The 16,053-nt window shown below is 44.4% G+C and overlaps 1 protein-coding gene across 1 annotated transcript in view; it reads right to left on the bottom strand.

Moving 5' to 3' along the window:
- The window catches only part of Tnfrsf21 (TNF receptor superfamily member 21), a 71,920-nt gene extending 59,561 nt beyond the window's left edge, over positions 1 to 12,359 (bottom strand). The window contains exon 1 of the mRNA XM_034521679.2: positions 11,784 to 12,359. Coding sequence (XP_034377570.1) covers positions 11,784 to 11,879 — 96 coding nt within the window. The 5' untranslated portion in view covers positions 11,880 to 12,359. The remainder of the gene's footprint in view (positions 1 to 11,783) is intronic.
- Positions 12,360 to 16,053: the final 3,694 nt, after the last annotated feature.

The following is a 16,053-nucleotide window of genomic DNA, read 5'->3' as shown; positions in this document are numbered from 1 at the left end:
GTTTATTTCCTTGAGATTAGACAATCTTTTAAGACATCTCAATTATATCTTACATATATTACTCCTGAGATACATAACAAAAATTTGAGAATTTTTTCCTTTCTTTTTTATTTGCGTATTTTTTTTGTTGTTGTTGTTCTACAATTAAATCAAAGGTTGTGTGTGTGCTAGGCAGATTACATTTCCAGCCCCCAAGTTCTAGATTTTTTGTTTGTTTGTTTGTTTGTTTGTTTGTTTAAAGGTGTAATCCAACTCCAGCAGAGTGGCACCCGCTGTAGTTCCTGCACTCTGGGGACAAAGGCACAAGGAACATCCCAAGTTCAGGTCTGGCTTGTGTACTTAGTGAGTTCGAGGACAGATTGATACTCATAGTATATTCAAAGTGAGGCAGGGATCCTCATCAAAACTGGCTCAGAACAAGCAAATAAAACAAAAACTTCCAGCTAGGTACATGCCTACATACATGGTGGTACATGGTACATGCCTACATACATGGTGGTACATGGTACATGCCCATGTACATGGTGGTTCATGCTTATGACCCCAGCACTTAGGATGAAAAGGCCGGAGCATCACAAAACTCAAGACCAGCTAGACACTGACTCCCTGTCCAGACTGATTTGCCTAGGGAGATTCGTTCTCAAACACCAAAAATTTGGTTATTTCTTTTAATTTAATAAAAGATTATAATCCTGAAACTCACTCCCCTGAACACAGAACACACTGTAGAGGTTTGTTTTGAAAGTAGATGTCAAGGTAAAGGCAAGAAAAAGCAAGGCTACTTTTCAAAATATATTAAACAAACAAACACCCAAACTCTTGAGATTCTGAGGGTGTTGCTTGCTCAGCTATTAGAGTGCCTGTCTGGTATGTTCAAAGCCCCGAGTTCCACGATCAGCATACACTGTAATCCCAGCACTTCAAATGGAGGCAGCTCAAGGTTAGCCTTGGGTCAGCCTAGTCAACCTGAGACTCTATCTCAAAAAAAGTTAGTTAATTAATTAAAATGAAATAAACCTTGGTTTATAACAAAAAAAAAAAAAAAAACATAAAAGAGAAAGGATTTACAATTAATAATCTCACTTTAAATGTCCAGAGCACAAGTAAGTAAGGTTTTTCCAAAGTGAGTTTTCTTAATTTGGTCTCACACAATATTAATACCCTGGTCTCGAAGCAGGCTGGACTCGATTGCTGTCTATTCCTAATAGCTGGGAAGTGAGGGGGAGTGAAAACAATAGTGATGTAGTACTGGTGAAAACTATGTGAAATTCACATTTCAGTATCTACAAATAAAATTTTATTGGAACACAGCCAGGCTCACTCTTTGAGACATTGTCTGCAGATGTTTCGAACACAGGTGATCCTATGTCTGCAATAAAGGTGGAATTAAGTAGTTACCACAGATATCATAAGATAAACGTACTGCCCAGCACTTTACAGAAACAGTTTACTGACCCCCTAGTCTAGAGTTCAGAAAATAGTCTGTATATCTTCTCCAGGATGGGTACAATTAATATATCAACTATCACCAGTTCCAGGAGACTCCATGGAAGAACAGCTTGAAGTGGCGAATCAGCTGCCCCCACTCCCCTGTGTGTTTACCCACAAAACCCATTACACGCATACACGTGTACAGATATCCTTCAGAACACACCGAGGGGGTTCGCACCACAGCTGGGACACCAATATCCAGAAACATCAACAAATTCAACAGTCAACCAATACATTACAAAATCCGAAGCAATCAGGATTCTTTGTAACTACCTGTCAAAGGATGGATTCCTAACAAAATGGGGAAGGAAAAAAAGAAAAAAAGAAAAGAATATTTCAGACCCAAAAAGGAAAAGGTTTAATAACACAATCCTAACTTTTCGTGTTATTTTAGTAATATTAAGAATAGGATACAGTGCTGGTGAAATGGATCGGTGGGCAACAGGGTTTAACACTGAGCCTTACAGGTAGAAAGTTTGATCCCCAGGACCCGCAGACTCCATAAATTGTCTCTGACTCCACCCATGTACTGTGACACAAAGATGACCACATGCATACACACACACAACGCAAATACAGAAATGTAATCATAAAAAGCCATTAGAATGTAAAGTAATGCCATATATAGCTAATAAGAACCTAAAACAGAACGATAAATAGGATTAATAAAAAAGGTTAGCATAACTTCTACTCGATGGTGAGATCATGAATCATTAAAAGGCAAGCATCATGCAAGTAAGTTTATTATGTCCCTAGAAATGACCTAACTGTGACGGAGACCACCAAAGGTCCTTACATCTCTGAATTTAAAAGAGGATAAGTAACTTGAAATGTGACAGTCCAGTCCTGGCAGGTTCATGGGCTAGAAAGCACATTTATAGGTGGCGGGTGGCATTCTGAATTGATTGTCTTCCTAAAAGACAATCTGGCAATCTGCAGCGAACGCCATAAAAACCACTCATTCGTTTCCTCTGACCTGGCAATGCCACTTTAGGGAATGCAGTCGGAGGAAACCATCTAAAAGCGGACAGCGCATTGCTGTGCACACAGATGTCTGTGCTGCTGGATACTACGGAGGAAGGACGGCAGCCCGAGTGCCTGGTGACAGTCGCAATGGCTCAGTGCACCTTGGACATGCAGAGAGTCTGCTATTTTTAAATGGCAAAATAAAAGTCCAAGCAGATGCTCGTCATAGACACCTCAAACTTACTCACTAAACATCAGAGCCTTAGGGCTCCCATCCTATCCACCACGCCCCCAGCCCATCCTTCCAATCACAGACTTCAATTTAGGAACCTAGGAGTCCGCCTCCTTTGACATCACCCGCCTCTTCTCATCTCGCCGCCAGTAAATTCTCGAAAATTCATCTTCACAGCGAACACAAACTGTACTCAATGCAAAAAGGAGAGGGAGGGAGAGGAAGAAAGAGGGGGCGGGGATCTGGACGGAGCTTCAGGAGGAAGCAATAGAATCAAAATACAATAAATAAAATTCTCTAAGGAGTAATTAAAACCTTTTTTTTTTTAAATATTTGCAGGTGGGAGTGACGTTCAGTGGTTAAGCACTTGCTCTCTTATAGAGGACTGGAATTTGGTTCCCAGAATCTACATTAGTGTCTCAAGACTGCTAGGAACTTGATTCTGGTGGAGATGTGATGGCCTCAGAGGCCACCTTCCCCTCCCCCCCCCAAATGAATACATAGTGGGGTGTTTTTTGTTTGTTTGTTTGTTTTTATGCTTCAAGCCATGTTATTACCCTCTTCTGCACTGAATGATGTCTTCATACCTTTAAGGGTTCCATACAACACACAATCCCACTGCTTCTTCCCAGCCATAGTGATCCCAGATCAGGACACAGACTCTGTCCTGCACTGGGTCTATTCCACATACGGTTCCCTTCCACTGAAATCCACTCCCTTCTGCTTTCTGATGATTACCATGAAACATCAGCTTTTCTGTGAACTCCAAAGGGAGGCCATAGATAACCTGTCACGTCTATAGTCGCACACCCTAATCATGCCTGTTACTTAATAGATAGTCCTTATGCTTTAGTAAGTTGATGAAGAACACACATTATACCCCTGTAGAAGAAAGGGAAATAATTACAGAAAGAAAAGAGGGACAAAAAAAAGCACAAACACACTAGTTGGACTGTTCTGGAAACCTGTCACCTTTGCCTGTAAGTTTTCTTGTCTTGTACCCTCCTGCCTCTCTGATCCGCTGAACAGTGCTTGCCAAGTTTGTAGTAAAATCAGATGGTGGTATTGTCACAAAAATTCTTGGAAGACCGGAATTCCGATCTCTTTTCTGGGACTAATAAAATCAAGTCATTTCTGTCCTGGCTTTGTCTTTCTCTGGTCTGCTAAGGCTACAAGCAGGTATTTCAACAGATCTCGAAGCTCATTTAATTAGCTAGCTCCCTCCCCTTCCAACAGTGTAGAAGATGGGAATCAATAAAGAGACCTATGCCTGGTCAATGGACAGAGAATAGAATATTGTAGATGCTTAGTGCTCAATGGGACAGCTGTATCACAGCCCCTCCCCACAAGGCTCGGGGATCTCACAGAAGAGGGGAGAACACTTTTAAGATCCAAAAGGATCGTATGACTATAGTGAAACAGTATTTGCTAGAAATGCCAGGCCTCTGCACACATGAACTCATAGTGGTTGGAACTACATGCACAAGACCTGTACAAGAACAAGCCAACCAAAAGCATACGCGAGCAGGAGAGGGAGCCACAGAGTTCCACCCCTAGCTGAGGCGCTATTGGGAATTGATAGCTGTTTGGGAAGGGAGACTCCATTTTCTTTGGGCATGGGACTCCTGAAAGGCTGTCTATGGCCCAGTAGATAGTCCTACACTCATGTACCTACAGGGGCATGGCCTCAGTGGGTTTAGAGAAAGAGCACAAGAAATTGGGAGAGAAAGGTTGGGGTTGGGGGGGGGGGGCAGTTGGGAGAAGCTGGAAGGGGAGGGAGTGAAGGGCTGTGGATTTGATTGAAACATATCATCTGCATGTATGAAGCTCTCAATTTTTTTCTCTAACAGCTTGCTTGTGAAGGTGCCTCCAAAAACTGTGGCCACCTATCCATTACATTCATAGTACGAACCACTCAAATCATAGAATTAAATCCACCTCCCAGAGAACTAGAATAAGAAGTGAACAAATGCTACTCATAGCTGGTGTGAGCTATTAACTTATCCTAAACAAATAGTCAGGCTGGCAGCAAGGAAGACCCCAGCAGGTCCTCAGGTGCTCAGAATAAGGGAGCAGAAACTAACTACCCAGCAAAGTGGAACCCACACCACACTATTACTCATTAAGCAAATATTTTTCAAAGTGATCCAGGGCTGCAGGAGAGCAACACGCCCGCCCATTCCCTATTTATAACATTTCAATTTGCTGGAGTGTCTTTCCATCTCAACCGTGGCACCATGGTCCGTCAGAGTCACACCATAGGAAAATGCTCGACCATGTCTCCACGCCCTCCCCTTTCAACTCCCACACACCATGAGTTTTGGCAAACCATCCAGGCACCACCATGACACTCAGAAAATAAAACAAGCATGTTCAACTCTTGGGTAAAACCAATCCCTTTTAGAGGAAACAAATGTATGGGAAACTGAAGTGAACCATCCCGTACCCAGAACTTGGCAGAGAGAGCTAAGTGTTGGAAACTACGCTGAGCTAGTTTCATTCCTCTATCCAGAACTTAATAATGGGCAGAAGAGTCAAAACACTCTCAAACCTTATTCTGAAATCTATAAAATGGGAATAAGCTATGACCTCTGGGACCTGTATACTGTAGTGCTTTACAGAAGATATTAGATGCAGTAATAAGTACTCACTAAATGAGGACCGTTTATATAAGTGAGGATAGTACATAATACTTTGTATGATATATAAATTAAGTAATATCCCAATATAAATGGTTACCAGCCATTTGCTTGGCCCTCCTCCAAAGGCCACTAGCACGGGAGCTCTATTGACTGACAGTTGCTCTCTTGAGCCCAGGACACATGGCCACCCTCCCTGTTCTCATCTAACTCTATAAGCCCGTGTTCCTTTTCCCTCCAAACAGAGTTCTCAAATGGTGCCAAGCTACAGAGCCACCACTGTGGTCCTGGCTGCAGAGCAACAAATGGAAAATTATATAGACATATCTCATATCTAGACTAGTCTGATTTGGATAGCCATGTGCCTCTCCATTCTTTTTATTTGTCTTAGACCAGGGACGTGTCATGCATAGTCTGCAACTATTCTGAAGAGAGGATGAAAGGACATGGGGTAGCATCCTGCCAGCTTATCCAGCTCCGGCTGCATCCCACACCTTTCGGAGAACCCACTGAGCACAACTTTCCCAACACTACAGACATGTTGTCTCCAGCCAGGACACACAGGACCCCAACTTCGGCACTCTTAGTGGGTGTTGATTGCGCATCTGCTGTCAGTCAGCAGCACGGTCATCAAAACCTCTCTCCATAGGCAGAGGCCCCACCCATATTTCTGGACATCTGCTAGCCTCCTCTAGGTTAATAATCACTGGCCAACCAGGTGGCAGCCTTCAAGCCAATTTATGATCCTGTTGATTTTTAGGTATTTGACAAATATAAACACTGGGGGAAACCAGTGTTTAAACACGATCTCCTCCCACCCCTATTCCTAAAGAACACAAGCTCAGTGGCCTCTAATACAGAAGCAACGAAGTCCAGCTTCCTGCTGACACTCAGTGGACCAAGCTGCTCCTGCTAATGGCCTCAGTTGTCATTCTATCTGTCCAAAATATCTGCCATCTCATGCTCCAAACGGATTCAACTCCAAATGACCACCGGACACCCACCAAAGCTATGAGTTAATCTGGGTTCTTCTAGTCACAGGAGAGAAGCACCTGAGCTTGCCAAGAAGTTGCTGGTGGTGACCTGGCATTACCGCAGTTTGCCAGGCCTGTGCAGGGGGGAAGCAAGCCAACAGAGTATTAGTGCTTTCTGGAAAATAGGCAGAGCTGTTTACGCAAGGAAAAGTCACTCAATTTATCCTGGCCCTTGAATAGTCTGATGATGCATCTTACTGTTTCCCGTCACCAAAAGAAAATAATAATAATAGTGAACTTTACGTAAGCCAATTACGGTTTATATTCTGGCTGAGTAAGCACAAAGCCAATTTGCAGCTTTTCTACCAAGCTTCCCAAGAAGCTTTGCCTCACCTCAAGATTGAGTCAAGTGCAAAGTCAAGGTGTGATGTCCTCAAATTCCAACCTCCAATAAAGAGAAGATACCAGCTACTCACCAGACCCAGCCCAGAAGCCAAACCCACCCCTGACCACCAGAGAAGGGTAAAGCAAACTACCCCCAACATATGGCATTTACTATGCTGGTTTTACCTAACTGATAGACAGCGTCCAAATGTATAAAGTCAGCAGACCTGTGTCTATGTAATTACAGAAGCTTTTGTTTTTCATACTAAGTGTACATCTTATTCGAAAAAAAATAGTTTTCTTGTAGATTCAGCTTAATTGCTTAATGGTGCTGGAGGCTCTGTCTGTCTGTGTGTCTGTCTGTCTGTCTGTCTGTCTGTCTGTCTGTCTGTCTGCCTGCCTGTCTGTCTGTCTGTGTGTCTGTTTGTCTGTGTGTCTGTCTATCTGTCTGTCTGTCTGTCTGTCTGCCTGCCTGCCTGCCTGTCTGTCTGCCTGTGACTGGACCTGAGAGCCAGACATATACCGTTAGTCCACAGGAGAAAGCCTGACCCTATCCTACACTTTGATGGTGAGGATAACGTATGGGGTAAAACCAGAAGTTTTTCATTGCAGTAGAAGCTCTGGGTTGCTTCTTCTTCCTCATTACCAATTTTCCATAAGTCAACTAAAAGACATTATTCCAAGATTGGAAAGTTTTCCAAAATAGAAGTGTTTCCCTCCTCTGACAGATTTCCTATTTTGAAGATGTGAACATCACATCTGTGTCTCTCTTGCGGTCTAGCATGCTCACCCGTTGACCCATTGACACCTGCCACATGTTTTATACTCACAGAAACTAGCTTCATGCCAAGCTTCTAATCCCACTTCATCACTGGGCTTCCACTGCCTAGGATGCCGCCTCTGCACCATGTAGATTTGGTAAAATGAAAAATAGTCACTTCCTCAGTGTAGGCTGGTCTTTCCCTCAGCCAAACTGTGTGGGGTGTTAGATCAGTAACGGCTTAGGTTCCCTTACAGCTTCTACAGTCTAAGATGCGACATTACAGTATATAAAAGGGAGAAAGCCCTCTGTACATATGCCAGCTCTGATTTCATGTTCTAATTGAATTTGTCACCAAGCCTTGGACTTGAGCACCCCACCCCAACCCAGATGACCTCACACACACACACACTCCTGCCTAGGCAGATAGCCATGTATTGTGGTACGTGAAAGTCAGAAGGTAGAACTCAGTAGCAGTAGCCAACAATAACACTTGGGACTCTCTAGGCAGATAGTCTGATGATGTGTCTGGCTATTTCCCACAAGCAAAAGAAAAAAATAATAATAAATAAGGTCTTTTTCTTTAGGTGACCAGAAATGGTGAGATGCCAGCTGCCTAGAAAAGGGATGGCCAAACATCTAGACAACCTACTAAGTAAATGTCCCCTGTATCTGGAATTCTTTTCCCCCTTCCCTTTCCTCTCTCCAACCTCTCTCTCATGTACCAACCTTGCACAACTCAAATTCATGGTGTTATTTTCAATTGCTGTTACATAGATTACATATGTGTGTGTGTGTGTGTAATACATATGTAATATATTCACACACATGTGTATGTATTTGTTTGTATATGTGTGTTTTGTGTATATATATTACACACACACACACACACACACACACACACACACACACACATATATATATATATATATATATATATATATATATATATATATATTTCTTAGTTGCCCACATTTCTCATTTTTTGTCTAGGGCTGAGGCCCTATGAGGTTGCTCCCTTCTGTGTTAGCCCATCTACTGGTGTTATCTCTGTTCAGGTCCTGTTTAGGCAGCCATGTTGTTGAGACTTCATGTGTGAAGCTTCCCTGACATATTCAGGAGACACAATCTTACAGTAGATTTCTGTTCCTCTGGCTTTTAGAATCTCTCCACTCCTTCTTCTGCTATGTTCCCTGTGCCTTTGGTGCAGGAATTCTCAGTCTGTGGATAATGATGGTTTCCAACGCTTCAAATCCAGTGTCTTTACCAAGAAGGCTGCTTTTCTCCCTTGACCGGCCCTTGCAATCAGTCCATCTGTATAGTCAAAACAAGCTCCCTAACGGCAAGAGGCACCTCCAACTGCATCCAGCGTTACAGCAAGCAAGTCTTTCTAGGACAATTCCTAAACCACCACAAATCTCAATGTCTCATTTACAGAACTTTGGCCTGGAACGTGGATGCTGCGTTTCAGTCTGTGAGTAACTTCCAAACTTGATATGGTCACATCAATGCATCAGCAACAGAAATGCAAGCAATGAGAACGACTCATTCCAAAGGTCCTTGTGTATGTCTCACTTATATTCTCCAGTTAATCAAGCCAACACCTCAGCTCTCTGCCAGAGGTCCTTCTCTGTCCTTACATCCATCAAGCAACTTGAAGTTGTAAAATGGGCAGTATGGTACCCGGGTGAGAAAGCGTAGGAGCCAAGGAGTTCCAACCCAGAGGCACCACATTCTACAACAGACCAGTAAGATTATTGGAGACTATTTTCTCACCCGTAGAATGGAGGGGACACCTGTTTGACAGGGATGGTGAGATACTCTGTATAAATTACCTTGCTGCTCTCTCAACAAGTTCATACAATATTTATACATATCAGAGCCTATAGTAAGCTTTTGTATAGCTAGCTCATCCTTGATAATAAAAAAAAAAGCCACAAAAATAAAAAAGACTGTTATGAAAAAAAAATGGGAGAAGGGTCATTGAAAGCCACTGTGAGATGATTCGCTGGCACTGTTGTCTAAAGACACTGTATATGCATAGCATTAACTTCCTGTATTCCCCATTGTTCTTCACACCATGTACCTCATGTACACACTGTCCCTCACACCATGTTTACCTGAGCTATCCTACCTGGTGTCTGCCATTAATGCAGCCAAGATTACTAATGGGACAAATTCTCCTGAGAACAAAGTCACCAGATCACTGTTGTACACAGAAACAGAGCCTGTCCTGATGACTGGACTGTCGTCACATAGCTCCCCATGCTTCCTGGCATATCCCCACACTTCAAGATGATAGGCTCACCCTCCTCCTACTCCGTCAATTTTAAATGAAGCCTTTTTGCCATAGTTACCAGGAGATCCAAGAGACCCTGTAGTGTCATCACCTTGAGATTGTCTCTAAAAGCCCTTCGTAAACTTCATTTAACGGTCAAGCTTGCACTGTCAGGTCATCAGTTGCAAATCTGGGTACAATTTGTGGGTACATTGAGTTTGATCACTTAATAAAAGGAGCTGGGTCCTTTCCTGGTTAATTAAAACATACGTTTTCATTATACTGAGACCTTCAAGTACCTATTTCATACTAAAAGATAAAAACAAAAAATCCAAATCACTATACATTGAGCAGTAACTTCAGATTGAATGTGTGAGTGGACTAATCTTCAAGAATTGTATTTGTGTGGGGCAGGGGCACACAGCAGTGTGTGCTGGTCTGAGGCGTTTAGAAGGAACTCAGCAAGGGACCTAGCTCTCTGATTATTAAGATCAGCGTCCTCATCAACTCTCTCAATCTGAGACTGTCAATTCAAGTCCACTGTCCCAAGGATTGTTTACTATTCACACTGTGTAAAGGACCTGAACTTTGCCATTGTTACAAAAAGGACAGAAAAGAGTCTCCCAAGGGACACTGAGATTTACCTCATAAATGCTAAGAACAACAAACTTTCTTTAGCTTCTCTCTCTCTCTCTCTCTCTCTCTCACTCCCTCCCTCCCTCCCTCCCTCACTCCCTCCCTCCCTCCCTCCCTCCCTCCCTCTCTCTCTCTCTCTCTCTCTCTCTCTCTCTCTCTCTCTCTCTCTCTCTCCTACTCTCCTAAACATAGAGAGGAACCAGAGTGTCTGTAGAATGAATTCCCAGGCCATAGCAACTGTAATGCCTTGAGATGGAAGCAGTGGATCTTGGCTGGCCAGGCAGTAAGCCCTTTAGGAGAAGGAGACAAGAGGCCTGCCTTCCCTTACACAGCCCAACCATGAAAACAAGCTCTTTTTTGTTTTTGTTTAGTTTTTAGTTAACGATCTTCATCCTCCCTGCAGGGATAAAAGACATGGCTGGTTTATGGCGTCTCAAGGGTTTGAATTCAAATTTTCTTCCACCTAATTCCCCACTTGGCCCCAATATTGGAAATAAAGGGCCAGCTGGGGGTAAGTTTTGGTTAAGGGATGATGTCAGGCTTTGATCAGATAAAGTGATGGAGGACTGCGATCCGGGCACGCCCCAGATTTGGGTACTGAGAGAGCCTGCATCATCTTGCGTGGTGACATGTCTAAACACAGACAAGGAGAAATAAGAAAAGGATGGAGAAAATTAATCCTCCTTTATGTCGCTCTTTCCCATCCCCCTCTACTGAGAGCCACAGCGCCGGTTGGCTCCAAGCCGGTACTTTAGAGGCGCCTGGGTCTCTGGGTCCTTCTTCTCCTCCCGCCCCTTCTTCTTCTTCTTTTGGCGTGCAGAAATCAGGACCCATCTGAGCCAAGAGGGAGGAGAGAAGCAAGGAAGCTGAAGCAAAGGGTGGCCTGCGCCCTTCTCCGGAATGCCTCGCGCGCGGAAGCATGCAGCAGTTGCTCGCGTCCGGAGCGCACCGGTCGCGCTGTCTCTATTGCGGTAGCATCCGGACATGACATTGCAGTAGCGACAAAGCAGCGGCCACAACTGGTAGCTGGCAACTGACAGTACTACTTGGGCCTCGCACCGCGCTGAGGGTCTAGCGGCGAATAATATTGGGGTGAGGCTGGGTGTTGGGGTGCGAGATAGGCCAAGTCAGGGGCAAAAGCCCTGAAATGTGCAGGACGACGGGGCGGCCACCTCTCGCGCCTCCTCCAATCAGCCAGATTGCAAGAAAAACAATTCTTTAACACTCCCTAGTCTCAGCTCACCCCACAAAAAAGATGATCTAGTAGGAGTCCTCCTCCGTTTGGCTATTGCCTTGTAACCAACCCTTCCAACCCGGCTGATCCCACCGCGTGCCTCCCGCACTACGGGCCCGAGGACCCGCCCGGCTCCGGGACACAGGCTCTAACACAGCCGCCACCCTAGGGTCCCCTCCGATCGCTCACCAGGAGAAGAGAGCCGGCGACCATCGTGGCTCCGACTTTGCCGGCGATGCGGCTGCAGGAGGCGAGGGCGGTGATGCCGCTTGCCGAGGTCCCCATGGCTGAGCCCGGGGCTCACAGCGGCACCCAGGGCGCTCGGCCCCACGGCAGCTGGAATCGGTGGCTGTTTCTGCCCAGCGCCGCATCCACCGCCGCCTCACGGGCGGTGAGCCCATCTACCTCCAGCAGCCCATGTGCACTGCAGCAACCAGGCGGCCAGGCGGAAGACGGAGGCAGCAAGGGAGGTTCGGAAAGGCGCTCAGCACCTGCCCAGGGGCTCGGGCGCCCGGGCGGGGAGAAGCAGGCGCGCTTGCAACCCGCGCCTCCCGGTACTCTCCAGCGACAGCGGCTGCGGAGAACCAGGGAGCAGGGCTAGCCGCGACAGTGCTAAAGAGCGACTTCCCATAGCGAAGCTTCCAGCCACTACCAACCACTCGCCTCCTCCGCTGCCCAGACCGGCCGGCGAGGGACTGAGTCGGATGGCCACTCAGCTCGGGGACACACGTGGTGGCGCCGAAGGGGCGGAGAACGACCCTTTGTGATGTCACCCGGGAGGAGGCCGGGCTCTTTGTGCAGATGGAAAGAACTCCAGGAGCTCCGGAGACCGAGGGGAAGGAGAGGGTGCCCCTTGGCGTTAGCCGGAGGAATTGCGTTTGCGTGTTAGCCTGCGAGTCTTGCACACAGCCCTCACCCTGACTTAACTTTAAAAAAAAAGATTCCATGAGAGTGTATGTAAAGCAGAGACTATTTTCTTTTCCTAACATAAATATTAACAACAGCCAACATAACTTGAGCATAATGGTGCATGCCTGTATTTTCATTGCCAGGAAAGCTGAAGGAGAAGAATTTGGAGTTGGAGGAAATGTCTGAGCTACACAGAGAACTCCTATCTAATGCATAAACGTGAATGAATGGATGAATGAATGAATGAATGAATGAATGAATGACCTGAGTATAATGTTGTCATTAATGCATTCTGTAGGTTGAGATGAAATTCTCCAATTCCAGGCCAGCCAAAGTTGGAGTTCTATACAAGCCTGGCTTACAGAGCAAAGTTCAGTCTCAAAAATTAATTAATTAATTAAACAGTCTAGGAAAAAAAAACAAGAATCATGGCGCTTACATCAACTGTCAGACACAAAGAGATTTGTGTGTTGGTTCCCAAACTCTGCTGTGTTTTTGGGGTGTCCTGGAGTCTCACACTGGACCAAGAGGAAAAAGCAAGTGTAGTCTCTGCATTTACGTGTGGCTCCCCCTGCCTGCTTCCTGACTACAGATCCGATGTGACCAGCTGCCTCCTCTCCTGCAATACCTGTATTCCTGAAACTGTGAGCCAGAACAAACCTCCCCTCTCTCGGTTTGCTTTTGTTGGGTATTTGATCTCAGCAGTGAAGAACCTGTACAGAGACAACGTTAAGCAGCCCTGAAAGGAAGCTGCCATGATAGAGGTCCTATATCCTGCCTTGCCGGTTAGTACATTGAGAGTTGGTTCATTTTCTCCTCATTCTTTGGAAGAAAGAGATGTATTTAAAATTAATATGAGGATTAATCTTACTCTCATCTTTCAAACATCTGCCAGTTTAAAAAAAAAAAAAAAAAAAAAAAAAGCTTGACCATAAACCCTTAAGGAGAAAGCTATAATATTGAATTTCCAGTAAATTTAAAAGTTCTGAAAAATACTATCCTTAAATACAGAATTTGGGGAAGGGGGAGTGATATTTCACCTTGAAATTCTCAAGCTTTCTCCGAGGCTTCCAAAAGTGAGGTGGAGGGGAAGGTTACTATGTCTTCATATATAATAGGGCCAATTAATTTTTCAAAAATTCAAATTATTGGCCACTACGATCATAGGTCTTTTTTTGTTTGGTTGGTTGGTTGGTTTTTTTCGAGACAGTATTTCTCTGTATAGCCTTGGCTGTCCTGGAACTCACTCTGTAGACCAGGCTGGCCTTGAACTCAGAAATTCGCCTGCCTCTGCCTCCCAAGTGCTGGGATTAAAGGCGTGCGCCACCACCGCCCGGCCTGGGTTTGAGTTTGGTTTGATTGGCTCACTGCTTTTTTGTTTTGATTTAGACAAGGTCTTGCTGTGTAGCTCAGGTTAGCCTCCAGTGCATGGCCATCCTCCTTCAACCCCCATATGAATTTTAACCAAGCAATCATTATGCCTCTTGATGCAATATATTCCGTTCATCTTGCTTACTGCCAATTAAGAAAAAAAAAAAACTCCTCGTTATTCGTCACAAACAAACAAAAAAAAAACCTATTGAATCTAGTTAGAATATAAAATGTATTTCTCTATTGCATGTTTAAAATAGAGAAATGTCTTTCATTTTACACTGTAAAATGCTTTAATTACTTCGCAGCCACATATTCAATATGGCCATGCAGATGTCCTTACTTACTTATAAACGGTGAATATTTAACCATAAGTAATGGATTTTCTGCCCAAGCTCCAAAGAAAGAGAAGGTAAGTATGAATAAAGCATGACAGCTAAAATGAAGAGGCACAAATGAGGCCAAGCTGGACAAGACCAGTCCTATCCTTGCTATAAAATAACTGCCTCTGACCGCCAGCCGAACTGAAAGTTTGCACACTTCTTCCAATGCTGTAGAAATCTGCTTCCCTAGCCTCAAGCTCCTCATCTTATTTCCTTGATATAATGCCAATCAATGCAGTTTTCGATGTTTCCATTCTCCCCACCCCTTTTCTAGTTAAAACCCGTGTGCTGAAGGCGGTAGCAGTTTTGCCATCTTCTTCTCTGTTTGTCATATTTCTAAACTCTATCCTAATTCCTTCTTTCAGATGCTATAGGAAATTTTCAGTTCTAGAAAGTGTGGGGGGTGGGCGGGGGCGCTGGAGAGCCGGCTCTACAGTTAAGAGCGCTTACTGTGAAGAGGGGGGCTGGGGGGGCGGGCGCAGGGTAAAACAGGGGCGGGACTTTAATGGGAGGGGAAAGAATAAAACAGAGGGAGAGGAGGGAAGAGGTATAAATAAGACTAAGTGTGTTTGAAAAGGCCAAAGGAAATGGTATTTCTTGTTTACTTAAAAATATACACATAACGGGGCATGGCTAAGTGGTTAAAAGCATTAAACTGCTCTTGTAGAGTCCACAGGCTGTCTCCATCACTCATATGGCAGCTCACAACTGTCTGTAAATCCAATTCCAAGGGACCTGATGCCCTCTTCTAACTTTCTCAGGCATCAGACACACATGTCCTGCATGTACATGCATGCGAACAAAACATACACATATAATAAAACTCTAAAAAGAATACATGTATTATGTGTGTGTACGTGGATAGATAGATAGATAAGTATACGCATAGATAGATAGATAGATAAGTATATGCATAGATAGATAGATAGATAGATAAGTATATGCATGTATTGCATATGTGTGCTTTAAAATAGCATTACACCAACTTGGGTTATAATGATCCCTGCAAGAGCCATAAACTTTCTAGTTCCAGGTATGAAAAACTTCTGAGGTGTTGGTCAGAAAAGTTCAAGAGGTTTCTGCTGCTTCTTTTTGTTGCCTCCCAGAACTTGATGTTAAAACCGTATGGCTAAAGATAACACACACTTTGGACACGGGACTTGGAGGAATCAAACGCGAACTGACCTGGAAGCCTCTCTGAGGACTAGGTCTCATGGTAAAAAGGGTAAAAAGCCACAGCCATCTGTAACTCCAGTTCCAAAGGATCTGACGCCCTCTGCTGGCCTCTTTGTGCACCAGCCATGCAAGGGGTGCACAGATAGAAGCAATCAAGAGACGTATGCACATAAAAATGAATAAATGTCTCAGAAAAGAAAAGGTCATAAAATTTGGAAGGAACTGGTTGGGGGAGGAGTCAGGATGAGAAGAGTGGAAATGAGGTAAGTACAGTATTCGTGTATGAATATTCTTTTTTTAAAAGAGCACTTGCTGCTCTTGCAGAGAATCTGGATTTGGTTCCCAGCACCCACATAGCAGTTCAGAATCCTCTATAACTCCAGTTCCAGGAGATCCAACAAACACCCTCTTCTGACCTCTATGGACACCAGGCATGCACATGGTATCCATGTCTGCATACAAGCAAAACACTCACATACATAAAACCAATAAGTCTATTTAAAAAAAAAAAAATGGCGGTCCATACGGCTGTTTGGGGGGTAACCAACTGCTTTCTGATGGGATGTAGAAGAAAATTTGTGTCTAGTCCTGTAAATCTATTCAGAAGCCTGTGACTAGGC

The sequence above is a fragment of the Arvicanthis niloticus genome, chromosome 17 (assembly GCF_011762505.2).
Source record: "Arvicanthis niloticus isolate mArvNil1 chromosome 17, mArvNil1.pat.X, whole genome shotgun sequence".
Lineage (NCBI taxonomy): Eukaryota > Metazoa > Chordata > Mammalia > Rodentia > Muridae > Arvicanthis > Arvicanthis niloticus.
The sequence above is the reverse complement of the archived record's forward strand: the minus strand, read 5'-3'. Positions and strand labels throughout refer to the sequence as shown.